General features: G+C 36.2%; 1 protein-coding gene and 1 pseudogene across 1 annotated transcript; one reads left to right on the plus strand and one right to left on the minus strand.

Moving 5' to 3' along the window:
- Positions 1-1,703: 1,703 nt before the first annotated feature.
- Positions 1,704-5,509, plus strand: LOC127162013 (cyclic nucleotide-gated olfactory channel-like; annotated as a pseudogene).
- Positions 5,510-10,759: 5,250 nt separating this feature from the next.
- Positions 10,760-15,042, minus strand: LOC127162014 (nuclear factor 7, brain). Its single transcript, XM_051104789.1, has 6 exons — positions 14,434-15,042; positions 14,070-14,165; positions 13,733-13,963; positions 13,564-13,586; positions 13,362-13,480; positions 10,760-12,819 (listed from the first exon to the last, which is right to left on the minus strand). The coding sequence occupies exons 1-6, from the start codon at positions 15,028-15,030 to the stop codon at positions 12,275-12,277; spliced, it is 1,611 nt and encodes a 536-aa protein (XP_050960746.1). The 5' UTR covers positions 15,031-15,042; the 3' UTR covers positions 10,760-12,274.
- Positions 15,043-16,961: the final 1,919 nt, after the last annotated feature.

Consider the following 16,961-nt stretch of genomic DNA (forward strand, 5'->3'; position numbering starts at 1 on the left):
TTTTATTTAAAAAAAAAGTTTCATCTGACCTCACCATCATGTCAAACAGGGTTTACTTTAGTTGGGCTCTTGACCCTTGACTTTCTTAACATGTTTTTTTTTTTGTTCTTTAGTTGTTGTAATTGTGTTTGCAAAGCACATTTGTTATAGCACCGAGAAAAAAAACAAAAAAAAAACAGGTGGCCTTATTAAGTGTTCTTGGTTAATTATTATTGATGTTGTAATCATCATCCAGTGGCCTGATTTGCTGATATCGTTCAGTGGTTTACCTGTTAGTTTCATGATATTTACAGTAGTTGTATGAACTGTTACTATTACTACTTTAAGATCTCCAGTATTATTTAGACACACACAGACATCAAGAATCAGCATATGAATCTCAACAATGGTGACATTCAACAGCTGCATGCTGGGAGTCACAGGTGAGATTTGTACTCTGATGCTACCCAGCATGCAGCTGTTGAATGTCACCATTGTTGAGATTCATATGCTGATTCTTGATGTCTGTGTGTGTCAAACTGATGCTGTAGATTTCAAGCTTTAGTGTATAAGATAAACATCCATAATACTTCATACACCTGTTGTAAACATTATGAAAATAATAGACTAAGCACTGCATGAGATCAGTGCATCATGCCACTGGATGATAATGATTTAACAAACAATAAAAATTAACCAAAAACACATAATCAGACTTCATTTTGGCTTTTTTATTTTGCTGTAATAAATGTGCTTCATACACATAATTACAGAAGCCAAAAAAAATAACATTAAAAAGTCAAGAGTCCAACTAAAGTAAACCCTGTTCGCCATGATGGTGAGGTCAATTGAAACCAAAAAAAATAAAAACCTCTGTTTAGATGTTCTGAAATAATATTTGTGGATATATGACAGAAATCAAGTCAAACTGTAATGTTGTTTGTGGAGTTGTTTAATCAGAGATTTAATGTCTTCAGTTATTTAAGTTCATTTTATCTTTGGCTGTGTCTGATTCTTGTGTTTCTCTCTCCTTCGATGATTCTGCTTGTACACAACAGGTGTTCATCATTATTGGTCAATCATGACATAATGATCTCCTTAACTCCAACACTGTGTCAATGCTACTTGAACACTCTGTAGTGTGGAAACACATGAACACTGAGCAGGGTTTGTTTAACACTGGGAACTATTACATCAACTTTACCTGTTTCATTTATGTAAGACTGATGCATTTGAATCACATTAAGTTTAATTGATTTGTTTAAATTAAAACTATGTAATCTAAATGCATGGAACTTTTGTATGTAATTGAATTAAGTTAAGGGCTGAAATATTTTTTTGAGTGTTGGATGTAATAATGAACATAGTGGTCGTCATTTACTCCCGACATCTGAGCCGCTGAAGATGCAGTGGATTACGTTTGTTTGTGAAGGGAATGCGCCTCCTGATCTACATAAATGCATTTATGTTTGCGCAAATCATTCATGATCAAGCTTCACTTACAGCAGAAGTGAGTATAAGTTTTTTTTTTTTTTTTTAAATCTCTGCAATCACCTTTCCTAATAACGTGCTAGTTAGCAAGTTCCACGGTTAAACACACTAAATGTGGCTAAAGTAAACAATCACTCAGTGCACAACTCGTCCCTCCATAGAGAGAAGAGAGGGGTGGGGTGAGCAGAGCTCATTAAAAGGGTGTTGTTTTACACTACCATTGATATCCAGCCATGATCTCAAACATGAATGCCACATGGGCTGAGTTCAGGCTCACATTGTACCATCAAACACTATATGCAGTTCAGAAAGGTCAGCAAAGAGCTGGAAGCTCGAGTCATTAAATGGTTTGATTACTTGTGGACCAACAAGAAAGCAATTGATGAGCAGGATGTCCTAAAGAATCTGCCCAACAAACTGCGGGCTGAGATTGCTATTAATGTACATCTGGATACACTGAAGAAGGTCCGTATCTTCCAGGACTGTGAAGCTGGACTTCTGACTGAACTGGTGCTAAAGCTGCGGCCACAGGTCTTCAGTCCCGGAGACTACATCTGCCGAAAGGAAGACATAGGAAAAGAGATGTACATCATTAAAGAGGATCGTCTTGCTGTTTTGGCCGATGATGGGGTGACTCAGTTTGCACACTTGATGGCCGGCAGCTTTGTTGAGATTATCATCCTCAACAAAGACAGAACTTTATACAGTAGCCTTGATGACCATTCAATAGCAATAATATATGAACACTTCACAACAATGACAGGACAAGACAAAACCTTGAGGACAGTAAATGTCATGGAACTGACCTCAACTGATTGTCTTACAAAACATATAATAATAAGGTTTTCTCCATCCCACTTAAAGATGTACTTTTTCTGTGATGCTTTCATCCTTCATTAGTACTGTCATGTTAAGATCACATGGCCAGTCCTGTCATTCAGTTTACTTATGTTAATGTTAATTAGAGATGGGCAGTACAGTTTAGTTGCTATCACAAATCTTTCAATGTAAGATGGATGGCTAAATCTCTAGCACCACATAAAAAATCATATTGATCTGATTTTTGAATATCATTTTGTGGTCTAAATTTGATGAGATAAAAGCACTGCGTAGATATTGTTCTCACAAAAACAAACACATAATGCCAAGTGTAGTCTGATTCACAAATGAATGATTTGAGCAGCTTCTTTTAAAGGTGACAAATCTTTTTCCATGTTTAAGTGCTAAAATCGGGTCCCCAGTTTATCTACTAACGCAGAAAATGTGAAAAATTTTTATGTACATTCAGGGCATGGTGCCGAATACTTTTGTAATTGATGTTGAAACGATACGCTAATCTGTTCTCAAGATACAGCATTTTAAAGCTAAATTCAAAATGGCCGACACCCAAAATGGCTGACATGGGAAAATTGGATATGGTTCGACTCGGTATGACACACCGAATCTAAAGAGACCAGTTTTGTGATTTTTGGACAAATCATTCAGACGTTATAAAGAAAAATAGCCATTTTTCGTATCTCCTGACCACTAGGGGGCACTGCACCGAAACACTGCAGTTAGCCTCAGGCCATGCTTGTTATAACACACACCAAGTTTGGTGTCAATATGCCAAACTGTTACGGAGATATAGCCTCACATTGATTTTTGCTAGTTTTTCGTAGAATTCTTTCGCGTGTTATTCGTGAACGGCTGGACGAATCGACTTGATTTCCATAACTTTTTGCCAGCGTGGTCTGAAGATGATCTGGATCAATTTTTGTGACAATCGGTGCAACGGCCTAGGACGAGTTCAAAAAAGTAGGTTTTACGAACAATTGAGAATAGTGAAAAAACTAAACCTTACGATTTTTGAATTTTGGTGTCCATTTGACTCGGCATAAGCCAAGGAATCAGAGGAAAAAAGAATTTTTGTTGAGTGGCTTACGGTTCAAAAGTTATTAGCATAAATCTTTTGAAAGTTTGGACAAGTGGTGGCGCTAGAGAGTTTGAGTTAGAGACTCCAAACTTGCTATGGTTAATGTTGGGACTGTCCTCTATCAGTGTGCAAAATTATACAACTTTCCCGCAAGCGGTTCTATGGGCTGCCATAGACTTGCGACGGAAGAGGAAGAATAATAACGCCAACGGATACAATAGGTGCCACCGCACCTTCGGTGCTTGGCCCCTAATTAGCACCCTTAAACTGCACGTTTCCACCTTCTTCACCGTCATTTTGTTTTCGCAAGTGACAACGGTGTAGAAGTTTTAACATCATGGCAAAAATTCAAACAAAGCATGCTAAGTGTTCTGTTGTTGGCTGCAAGATGGAAGAATAAAGACGTTTTTAGCAGAGTATCTGAGATACAAGCTGTAAAGGCACAGTCCTATTCTGGAAAAAAGGGTGCATTTTCAAAATGATATAATAAATGATCTGTGGGGTATTTAGGGGCATAACAGGTCTCCTTTAATGGTTCAGTTTGACCAATCATTCACTGAATTAACTTATTATTGTGTTTGTGGGATAGAAGTACTGCAGTAGTGTCTGTTGGTTGTTACAGGTCTTTTGTCGCTAATAAAAAGTGTGATCAATCTTTTTTCTTTAATAATTACTACAGTCTAATTACTAAGTCACTGCACTGTTTTGGAAGCATCAGCCTTTGTGTAAAAATGGACAAGTCTGGTTAGTCCACCAATGTATTGCTCTTTTTATTCAATGAAATGATGGTCACTCAGCCTGAAAAAAACACTTTGTTGTAATTTATTGGAAAAGTGTAAAAGGTAGGTGACTGGTGTTGTGGCAAAATAAAACCGACTCTCACCAAAGTAAGAGACAAACTCAGTCAAAGGTCTTTTATAATTTATTCTTTGCAAAGAAGGTCAGACAGTCATACAGAAACACAGGTTACTGCAGAGTGCGACCCAGAACGGAGGGCTCACTCCAATTTATATCTCTTCCCTAGCCTTCAAGGTTACATCTCCTAACTGGTAACTTTCCACACATAGTAAGAGTCAGACAAATACATTCTGCTACATCATACTCCCAAGAATCAAATCTTTATATTTAACGCCCTGATACCCTTCTCTTACGTCATTCTTATAGCAGGTTTAAAGGAACCGTATGTAAGAAATTTATTTCAGTTAATCATAAAATGGCCCTGTCATGTCACTAGACATTAAGAAATCATGTTCATTTCAAATACTTATATCACTGACAACAGTGGTCCGGCCAGGATATTGTCATTTAAAAGTGAAAGTTGCAGCCCTCAACTGATGTTGATGTTGTCATGTTGTGTTTTGGTCTGAGGCGCCACCCTCCAGCTATCTACCAATCACAAAGTCAGTAGAGTTTCGTCATCCGGGTTGCCAGCTCTGCTCTAGTTACAGCTGCAGCTAAGAACGTGTCGGATAAAACATGTATAAAGTTACGAAACCTAAAAGACCTCGTTATGAATCCGAAGTACGTCGTGACAAAGTCCGAAATAAAACAAGGATTTGTATAGGAGAGGCCTTTGACAGATGGAGACGGCTGAAAACGGAGAAGAATTTTAAGACAGATGCTATAGACCAATTATCTGTTTGTAAACATTCGGGATGCGCGCGCAGCATGGTTGCAGAAAACCCGGGAGAGCTCGCCTTTACGGCTAGAGAATTACAAGGATACGGCACAAAATACTTAGATTTAAAAAGAGTATAGATTATATTGATTAGATGTCATTTTCAAAATGTTATTCGCATATTACAAGAGCTTGTCACCCAGCGATAAACACTGTTATTCAACAAAATTGACGTTAGATAGTGGAATAGTCTTACAGATCCGAAACCGGGTTGATGTTTTTATGGGCAGTTCAATTGACTCTATGCACGATCACTTCCGCGTTTGGTCTCAGTCCGCTCAGTTACATCCGGTGCAGCACCGGAAGCCGTTTTCGCTATTGGTTATAACTGTGTGAAACTGGAGCAGGAGAAGATACTTACATACTTTACTCGCTGTTTACAAGAGCTTCCCTGCATAAATGTAAATGACGTTAATCGTATCGTGAGGCAATCAGCTCAGCAGTGAGAAAGGGAAGGGCTTCAAATGATGTATTTAGAGTTACATCGACAATTTTGAGGGCGAGTATTGTCATGCTATAAGTTAATGTTATACGAATATCGATTCTAGCCATCTTCGTTTCTCACAGTTTATGTCTTTGCATGTATGTATGTATGTATTTATTTATATATCTATCTAGTTATATTTTATGTACATTGCATCTTATGTGATTTTTTTTTTATTAATATACATTATGGATTTTACTTTATGAACGTTACTAACTATAAATAATATCTCAGTTTTTAGTAAGGCTCAGGTGACAGGAGCGATCTGCGTGAGGGCGACATGTTTCAGGTCGATGAGGTAGTCAGAGAAGCCGCATAGTTTGGGAGTAGGAGGACTTCAGTCAAGACAATCAAGACTTTAGCTAAGCAAAGTTAAGGTTTTAAATAGAGATGCACCGATCGACTTGTGTTGTGCCAGATGTTGCTTGTGCAGCCACATCAGAACTGTTTTGTGTCTCCGTGCAACACAGCGTTTTGTTACTGAATAAATCCACGCTTTTTAACGAATCAAATGAGTCAGTGATTCAGTAATCCATTCATAAAGGCAGTTGTTGCCTCGTTTCTGAATGAATCAGCTGTTTGAACGAATCTGTTGAACTCACGTATTTAAACAGCCTTTTGCTGCCACCTACTGGTTTGGTTTCAATTTATTTTCATTTCAATGCCTACAGGTGTAGAAAACACACACACACCAAAATAATAATAATAATAATAATAAAAAAAAACGAACACAAATAATCATTTAATATTGTATTTACACAACATCACCGTACATGAAAAGTTTAACGCTGCATTAAAGTTATATTTGCATTTCTGCATTATAAATGTTCAGTTATATTTATGTTTACATTACTGCATTGCATCTGTTCAAAGTTATATATAGTTACATGTTTACAGTATTGTATTGAAACTATTTATTATATTTAAAAGTTTACATTCCTGCAGTGCAGACAACATTGTATAAAATATACGTTTATATTATTTATTACGAAAATAAATCTAAAATCATCAATCTTCAACAAATGTTTTCCTGTCTCTAATCCTTTGCCCAAGCTTTCACTAATGGGCCATTCTGGTAATTACTATAATGTATAACTATATAATACTATATTGTAATACTTAAATTATAAATCACTGTCAAATTAATCTTATGAAAGAGTTTTGCCGCTAGTATATTTCGCTATAGAATGCGCTATGCGGAAGTAAATGGGCTGGCCGAGATTCTACCGGAAATACGTCAGCAGCGTTCGTGCATAGAGTCTATTGGCAGTCTATGGAGCCATGAAATAAAAGAATAAAAAATGTAAATTTGATTTTAGATTTCAAAATCCTGACTTTATTTTCGCAATACTGAGATTATATCCCACAAATCTAGAGGAGAAACAACTCGTCATTCTCTCTTTCCCCCTCGGCTTAAATCCCAAACTTCTGGCTTTTTCCCCCTCAGAATTAACAAAGTCATTAGTTTTGTTAAATCGAGTTATAAAGTCCGAATTAGTAGATATAAACTTGCATTTGTGAGGGAAAAAGTCCGAATTGTGAGATAAAATAAAAAAATGTTCGGTAAAATGTTATTAGTAATAGGTTTAAATAATATGTCATGCTGTAAAGGTAGGGCTAATACAGTACATCCCCTATGAACAGCATATGTGAACATTATGTAGACCTATTGTTTAATCAAATTTATGCTTTAAAAGTAGAGTAATCATAGCAGTTTTCATCCATAGTGTGTCAGTTTAAACGTCTGCGTTAGCTTCAAATGCCGTCTTTGACTACAGTATTGTATAAAAATTATTTGCATTCCGATTTTGACATCAAAAGGCACAAAAATATTTTTTTTCTCTTATTCCATGGAGTTTACCCGTTTACCTCCATTTGCTACCAGTGTTTTTCTGCAACCACTATGCACGCGCAGCTACAAGTGACATCACTGTGACGTCTACTCGAAATTGGTCTATATTCTACCATGTTTGTTGGTATAGGCTAAAAGCCCCGTGCTTCCGTACACAGTGGATTTTCCACGGTCGCCCGTGCTAAATGCGTTCATAAAAAGCTTTATATCGCACCACTAGCACGGTATGAAAACAATCTATGTTCCGACTGAAATGTGGTATTACAGTACATCTTTACGAAATATTTGGCTAATCGCCTTTAGTAAATTTTTGCGACACATAATTACTTCGCAAAACATCTCTCGTGAAGCATAAACATAAGTAACAGAAGAAAAAAAAACTTATTGTGTAGGACTCGTCACTTGCCATTGGAAGCTCCTTGTAGCAGCCTACGTTCCTGCGGAATCCTGCAGCTTAGCTGGCAACCTCGAGTCAGGGGGGAGGGGGAGGGGATACGCCGTTCTACAGTATTTTGAAAGTGATTGTAGTACCAGTTTTGGCCACAATCCTACATACGGTTCCTTTAAGTGATAAAAGCAGTTGCAAATGTTGTAATATAAATAAATATCACCACTACTCATCTTTGCACCAATAAAATGTGCAACACTTTGTGTTTCTGCCTAATTAGATGTAATAGCTAAGTATTATATTAATATTTAACTTGCACAAGATCTCAGCAAAAAGTCTCACGATTTATCTCCAGAACATGATGCTTGATGGGATACACTAAGCCTCAAATACTGCAGTGTTCAAGATGGTGTGAAGAGCACATCGCAGGTGAGAGTTCTGTGCGGGAATTCACATTTAAATGTAAATATTGTGTTTTTATTTACTCAAATACCCAGTGAAACAAGTGCTAAAAGCCCATTTTTTTACACAAAGCCCATATACAATAAGACAAGGCAATAGTCTTTCCCTTTGTTGTGTTTTTGTAGTGCTGTCATGCAAGATATGTCCACAAATGTTTTAACCAAACTTGAGCACTTCAGTATTTTGTCTACATGTACTGCTGTGTCATGTTTTCTAATGTTAAGACGTCTTAATATTTTTCATAAGTGTTTCCATTTTCTCTTGTTTTAGGACTGTTGTGGACTTTTGTACTGTTGTTGTTACCATTTGCTCTGCTAGGACTGCAAGTGTCCTGGGACAGGTGAGGGAGTGTGTGGGAGCTGGTGGAGCTACACAGGGAGGACATCAAATTCCAGAGAGAGACAGAGTAGAGAGGAGCACAGGAGAGCAGGGACAATGGTTAACTAATATATTATTAATGAGCCATTCTCTCCAGAAGAGAAAACAGTGGAAAAAATGGGTGCATTAAAATTTTTCCAAATCTTTTTTTAGATGTCACATTGTCAATGAAACAACCTCATTTCTGTAGTTTATTTTTGTGATGCAAGTTAAAAATTAAATTAATATGTTGCATTTTTGTAATGTCATTTATTTGAAAATGAGCCTGAGTACTTTCTATACATTTTGTATTTGTATTTGTTATACATGTTCATGTGTAAATAAAAGAGAAGTATTCGTCCCTCCGGCTCCACCGTGGTCGGTCGTCGTCCCGCCATCGCCTCAGGACTCCACTCCTCCAGCTGCAGTCTAACTAAGCCTCTGCACTGATTTGGAAGCATCAGCCTTTGTGTAAAGACAGACAAGTCTGTAAAAATCCATTTTGTTTTAATTTATTGGAAAAGTTCAAAACACAGGTAAAACCTCGGGAAAAATCAGTATGGAAAAGTCCTTCATCTTAACATGTTAGTACATTGAGTCCTATTTTTTATGGACTTGTACTTCAGAGCGCAGGCAGCTTTTGTTTTAGCTTGTGTAATCAAAATGAAGTGCAAAAGCTGAACATTAGGTTTGTAACTGAATCTGCAAACTTTAAAACTTGATCTTTGTATTTTATCAAAGCAAGCAACTGTTTGGTTACCAACATTCAAAATATCTAATTTTGTGTTCAGCAGAAAAAGAGACCATACAGGTTTGGAACAAATTGAGGGTGGGCAAATATATATATATATATATATATATATATATATATATATATATATATATATATATATATATATATATTTTTTTTTTTTTTTTTTTTTTTTTGTGGAAACTATCCATTTAAAGGGTTTTCATCGATACATTGATGTCAATAGTCTTTATTTTTGAGTGCACTACATGAGTCCACCAGAGGGAGTTTGTAACACACAGAAAGTGCCTTGCCTGAAGTTCTGTAGCTAAATCTGCTCCTGGAGATCTAGTGCAGAGTTTAGAAACACATCTAACCTGGAAATTCAGGTTTACTGGAACATTACAGGCAGGTGTATTGGAGCAGAGTTTAGCTGAACTCTACAAAAAGGTAAGGAGCAGGATTGGATATCCCTGATGAATACTCATATTTAGCACTGAATTTATCAATAAAATGTGTTAAATCATGAGTTTGATACCAAATATATACTGTTAGACTATACACTGTTAATACCATATATCAAACTCCTAATCAATTTACTTTTGCAATAGAGAAAATCATAAGTCGTAACTAGTTCTATAAATGGCTAACAATGTAGTGTGAGGAGCCTCCACTGACTTTGTTTTCAGAGTTCAGTGCTGTGACTGGTGTGATTTCTCATTTCACTGTCTACTGTCAGGTACAGTAATAGTGAGGGAAAAAAATTAAAAAAGAGATAATAAAGCAACTCTACAGATGTGCACATTTTCTGTTCCTTCGGGGGTTTCTCATAGCTAATTATCTAATATAAGTTTCCTTTTATTTCTATAAAAATAAATGTACACAAGATTGTGGCCAATACGCAGAAAAGTAAAAACATTAAGTTAAAATTCCTAGCAGTCAAGTAATGAATCCGTATGTTTCCGTCTTTTTTCTTTTTTTTTTAAACAGCATTTTCATAGCTCCAGTGAAAATGTCAGACTTCTCTCTAGTGTCGTATGTCTGACATCTCCAATCATTTAGTCTGTTAAACCCCATCACTCCACAATCAACTGCAATCTCACATTCATTTTTGAGTGTAAATGAGCACATCTCAAATCCAATTAACAATCTACATGGTATTATGTCTTATTTTGTCACTGCAGTTGTACTTTAAATGAATTAAAATGCATCATTTCAGTGAAGATTTAATAGACAAGAAGATTACTATAAACACTTTATTTTACTAACATATCAGGCCCGTAACCAGCCTAGCGGAAGGGGGGGGCTTCCAAAAAGTGGACCTTTTCAGTTCCCACCCATTTTGTATTTAACTATGAGGTTCAGATACTTCATTTTGTTGACTACTCATTCACCAATTTGCGCTGTATTATCATGTCTGCTAGTATCTTAATAAGAATGATTTTTGTATTCACCAAAAATATTTACTACAATGTTGTCAAACTGTTTACCAAGATATCACCTTGTTCAGTAAATATACACGAATACCTAAAGCAATAAGTTAGTTAATGAAATGAACGACATTTTAATGCAATAAATTAACACATTCTTTATACTCACGCAGATGGTGGGTGGATGTGTGTCCCTCTAGGGTGGTCTGGGGGCATGCCCCCCCATGAGAACATTTTATACATTTTAAAGTGAAATTCATTCATTTGGTGTACTTTAAGAACTCAAAATTAAGAGATCCAACCCATGTTCATTGTGCAAATTGAACAAACAAAAATGTTGATTACAGTCTGAAAAAAAGGTTTTAGAACTGCCCCTGGTCAGAATATACTGTGTTCTTCCTTGACCCATGCTACACCCTTCCACTGAGTTTTCTGAGCCCCCATTCTGGGCCCCTTTCAACCTCTGAGCCCTATGCAGTCTTTCCTCCTTTTCAAAATACAAATATCAAAAAAGGAATTTTATGCAGCGTTTTTTTAAAATCAAATTTAAGGCTTTTTGTTACTTTTTTAAAGACCTGCAGAAATAGAATTATTAATATGGAATAAGCAAGATGTCTAAACTGATATCCTGATTTACAGGTCAGATAATGTTCACTATCAAAAACAGTAACATCTGTAAAAATTGTAACAAGCTTATTTTTATATGATGAAATTATTAAAAATAATTATTCACCTCAATACCATGGTATAAAAATGAACTACATGGCTTCTAGGTATTTGTATGAAGAACAGTGGTCTTAGTATAAATGCACAAACGCTATTAATCACAAAATACTGTAATATATTACCTTCCATTCCATTCCATCCTTTAATAGATTTAATACATGTCTACATAATAATATAACACAGTTCGATATGTCCAACAATTCTGCCGCAATACCATAGTGCAGTCAGTGTTACAGTAAAAATAATCCATTATATTAAATTATTCTGACTATGGTTGCGCACAGTGTTTCTGCTGTTTGTCAGCGCTGTTTCATCTGTTTAAATCGCCGTGTCATTGTGTTCTTCACCGAATTCAAGCGCTTCACTCTGGATCTCACAGCGCTGTGTAGTGTTCGCAAATAAACGCTTCTGCTCTAGTAAACTTGCGCTCCGCTGCTGTTTGAACTGTGATCTGTAGCGGATAACGCGCGCTTCAAACGACTAGCACATTTAATCCATAGCGCGATTTTTGTCTTTCCAAATTTAAGACCTCTTGAAATTATAATTTAGACTTTTCTTATACTAATTAAAGTATTTAATACTTTTTATGTCTTTAAAAGTGCGTTGTTATTTAAAAGAACACTTGTTGATTTAAAAAAAAAAAAACGTACATAAATTGTGGACCTTTGGCTGGATGGGGTGGGTCGTTCGAACCAATGTTGCTATTGGACCATTATTTGTAAAACAATAATCACAGTTAATTATTGTACCTTAAGTAAATGTATCTAATAGCAGAATCAGATTTAACTGTGATTTTCTGCTGTTACAAACAGTTTAACTGGTAAGATCCTCAGAGGGGAAGTTGAGCAGTAATTATATAAGAATGGAAAGACAGTTTCTGTGAAGGTTGTTGTGAATGTACACAGACAGATGTTAGTTAGAGGATCAGAGAACGACACCTTTCCTCTGTCATAGTCCAGATGAACTCTCACACGCTGCAGCTTCCCTTTAACAGTCAAGTCTGTCAAACTTTGCTCTGGGGATTGTGAGCAGTATTCACTGTTCATGTACTGCACACACCAGACATCAGTGTCAAAGAAAACCTCTCCCTTCCTTTGGTTTGATGCTGTGGTTATTCCAACATTCCAGTATGTATTGTCTCCAACCTCCACATCCCAGCAGTGTGTTCCTGAGTTAAAGCCCTCAGAACCCAGAACACATAGAAACCAGTCAAACCTCTCTGGATTTTTAGGAACATTTTGATCTTCATCACTGTACGACACACTGGTCAGATCAGTAGAGAGTGTGAGCCAACGATGTGCTGTGTTTGGATCTAAAGTCAATGGAGCTGCAAAGAGAATAAAATCAGATTAGAAAATGAAAAATTATGGTATCAGAAATGTAAATCTAATTACATAAATATACACCGTAAGGAATACACTAGTAGGAATAGTGTTTTGTAGACATTAGTTTGCTGTGTGCAGGGATGGGCAGTATTTTAAATACATTTGACATTTTTGGAAAAAGTCAATTTTGTATTTAAATATATTTAATCTTAGTAAGTTTGTATTTTGTATTTTTTATATTTGTTGATACAGGAAATCAGCAGTCTAATAAAGATGTTGATTGGCAAAAAGTATTTTATGTATTTTGAAAATACAAAAATATTAAGAATAAATGTATTTAAATACAAAAGAGTATTTTGTATTTCAAATACATGTATTTGAAATACTGCTCATCCCTGGCTGTATGATCTTATGAAATAAAGTTCACATTCATCTCAACTTCATAGTGATTATTAAATGTATTTTTTTTATCTGTCTTTCTTTGTTTATATCTGAACTATTTACTCTTTTGTGTCTGCTGGTGTCAGATCTGCTGGAGACTCACTGTGTTGGACAGTTTCCTGCATCTTCTTCCAGACTCTGAACAGCAGGTTACTCAAGTAATGTGACACATGAATCAAAGCTCCAGAACTCATCTGTGGATCCGGCTGTGAGATCTGGACTCTGGAAGAACATTCAGGAGTCAGAACTGCAGTGGACTTGAGTTCAGATTCACTGACAGAAGAAACACGAGCAGATCAACTTACCTTCCCATCGTGATGTTAAAGTTCTGGAAAATATAGAGTTTGAAAATCATGTTAATATCTCATCAAACACTCATAACAGTCTTTTGAAACAATTTAATAGTTTGATCATTGTTTGGTTAACTGGCAAGTTGTTTTATGCACAAACGATGAAGCTAAATTCAGCTGTCACCTTCAGAAAGCAGACGTCATTGGCTTTCATCATCTCCTCAGTGTCTTTGATTGTGTGTGAAAGAGCTGAGATGTGTCTGTTCATCTCCTCCAGCTTCTCCTTCATCATCCGGTTCTTCTGCTCCTCTTCCTCTCTCAGTGCTGTGATTGTAGCTTCTTCTTCATCTCTGAGAAACTGATGGAGCTTCTCAAACTCCTCTTTAATCTGACGCTCTGTGTGCTCAGCTTGAGACTGAAATCACATCACATTCACTTCAGTCAGATCTGCATTAACACTCACTCCACTAATGTCCATCATAAACTCTGTGAATGTTTGACTCTTTACTCGATATCCTCACCTTGATGTGTTGAACTGTTTTATCACACTCTTCTATCATTTCTTCTGCATGTTTGAGCTTGTTTTGTAGGGATGTCAGTGCTGTATTCAGTTCCTCCTACAAGTTAAGATGAAAATCTATGAAACTTACATTGCTAAGAGATTTAGTAGCCTATGTTTGGACGTTTTTATAGTTATTGTTATTGTTAATTGTATGCTGTATGGTCATTCTCAGGAAATAGACCCTTTTGTGCCTGAAATTTGCAGGGCATACTGTATTTTTTAATTACTTAACTTGTAAAGGATGAACATTAAACTGGTCTAATACATACACAGCTATTACTAGTAAAGCACTGTGCTTATGAAATGAAAGAAATTTGTCTTACCTTATGAGATGAAATCACTTCACTGATGGGTCTGAATGTGTGATTGACGTGTTTCTCTGAGTCTCTGCACACTAAACACACAGACTGTTTGTCCTCCAGACAGAAGAGTTTGAGTTTCTCACTGTGTAAACTGCAGATCTCCTCAGATCCTGAAGAACGTCTTTCATTTCGCTCCTTTATCTGTAAATCACACAAGTTTTTTAATGCTAGATTACGTGGAGGCAGCTCTTTTGAGGATCTTCTCCTGCAGACAGGACACTCCTGAGTTTTCTTGGTCTTCCAGAACTGTTGAAGACACTCTTTACAAAAACTGTGACTACAGGACAGAAGAACAGGATCCTTGAAGATTTCACAGCACACGGGACAAGAAAGCTCTTCCACAGATTTTGAATCCATTTCCTCTTCTTGTAAAAGCTGCAACGATCTACAATTTACTTTCACTTTCTGAATTTTGGTTTGGAAAGTAAATAAGTTACAATTACAATCAAAATCTATTCTGTTTAATACACTTCTCCAAAATCCTAATTTATAGTGTCCTCCACTGATCTCCACAACACTCTTTTTAGCTTTCAGTATAATATGTAAGAGAGAAATCATAAGACTAGTCACTTCCTGGTAAAGGTTAAAGGTTGTGAGAGGGTGGAGTTTCTACGGAGCCCCTTAAGGGACATGGTGGTGAAAAAAATCAGAGTGAGTGAAAAAAAATTCAGGGTGGGAGGAAAAATATTTTTCAGATTTTTTTGCGTTCTCTCGCAAAACATTTGCGTTCCCTCGCAAAACTTTGCGTTCTCTCGCAAAGTTTTTTGCGTTCCCTCGCAAAACTTTTGCGTTCTCTCGCAAAGTTTTTTACGTTCCCTCGCAAAACTTTTGCGTTCTCTCGCAAAACTTTGCGTTCCCTCGCAAAACTTTTTGCGTTCCTCGCAAAACTTTTGCGTTCTCTCGCAAAACTTTGCGTTCCTCGCAAAACTTTTTGCGTTCCCTCAAAAAACTTTTGCGTTCTCTCGCAAAACTTTGCGTTCCCTCGCAAAACTTTTTTGCGTTCCCTCAAAACCAGTTGAGTTCGGACAAACACTATCTGTTTACTTTACAGCTTGTAGTGGTTCCTACATTGCACGTTCGCAATGTAGACTCTGAGCGACTCATAGAGCGACTCATAGAGTTTGATTCTGAACTTGGACTCAAGTAGGCTATTATATAAATACATCAAGGCACGATTTTGGTACATTCTAAAATGTAAAACACTGTAGGACCAAGTTCAGTACACACCTTATATACCAGAATAGCTCAGTATATAAACGTAACCCGCTAAATTGCACGTTAAGCGTATCCCCCAGAAAGAAAAATTAACGGGATAATAGAGTATAAAAGGCCGAACTCGGTATAGAGTTTGTTATACATTTTAAATGTAAGAAAGCAGGTAAGCCCCGAATATGAACAGAAAGCTCTCCAATGTACCTTAGCTTAATATAAGAAGACAATGATATAAAAAGCCAACATTTTATGTTTTATTAAAAATAGGCAATTAATGAAGTAATCCATTAAACTAGTGGTTCTCAAACGTTCCAGTAGGTGGCGGCATGTCACTGTCTTAATGAGCAAGGCGTCCCGTCATTCATTCATTCATTCATTCATTCAATAACTAAGCAAATGGTTGTAGTTATGAATGGGTGATTAATCACGGACTCTCCGAATGGTTCAAAGCTGCAGATTAATTCAGAAACGAAACACCGCTGTTGCTTGGAGAGACGCCAGTTCTGTTGCGGATTTCGTTGGAACTATTATTATTTCGTTAAATATAACAAACATGTGTTTAAAATGTAGGCTACATTTAAAATGTCACTTAATATTACCCTTTTTGTTGAACTGCTATATAAAATAAATGTTGCATTTGCAGTCGTTTGGATATTGCATTCTCCTATTTTAAACATGAAAAACAATAACTCGCACAGGGTATTTTTCTGTATGGAAGACAGTTTTTATATTATATATATATATATATATATATATATATATATATATATATATATATATTTTTTTTTTTTTTTTTTTTTTTTTTTTTTTTACAGTTTTTATATTTCAGCTGTTTGATCGCGCTGGCGCCTCGCAGCCTGTTCATTATTGAAATAATACACAGAATCACCCAAACAGATACAAACTTACACTAGTCAGTTCAAATAGTCTGTATTAGTCTGTGTCGTACAGCGTGAGCACCGGTCCAATCCACTGCAGCACATTTTTGTTCACTATGATTTTTTCATGTCGATATTGGAACGTACAAAGCCCGGTTAATTTAATGGTTTAGCTGCAAATACATTGTGAATATGGAAACATTTGGATTTGTGCTGAAGGAGAGCCATACGTGAGCCCATACTTTCAGTTTCGCTTTAAATTATTTCTTTTAGTTTATTTATAGCTATAAGCTTATACCTATTATTATATACTGCATTATATTATATGTATTCATTAAAAATGAATAAGTTATAGTTTTTTGGTTTTAGTTTTTGGTCTGTTCTGAATACGGTTAAATT

Source organism: Labeo rohita, unplaced genomic scaffold (genome assembly GCF_022985175.1).
Source record: "Labeo rohita strain BAU-BD-2019 unplaced genomic scaffold, IGBB_LRoh.1.0 scaffold_800, whole genome shotgun sequence".
Lineage (NCBI taxonomy): Eukaryota > Metazoa > Chordata > Actinopteri > Cypriniformes > Cyprinidae > Labeo > Labeo rohita.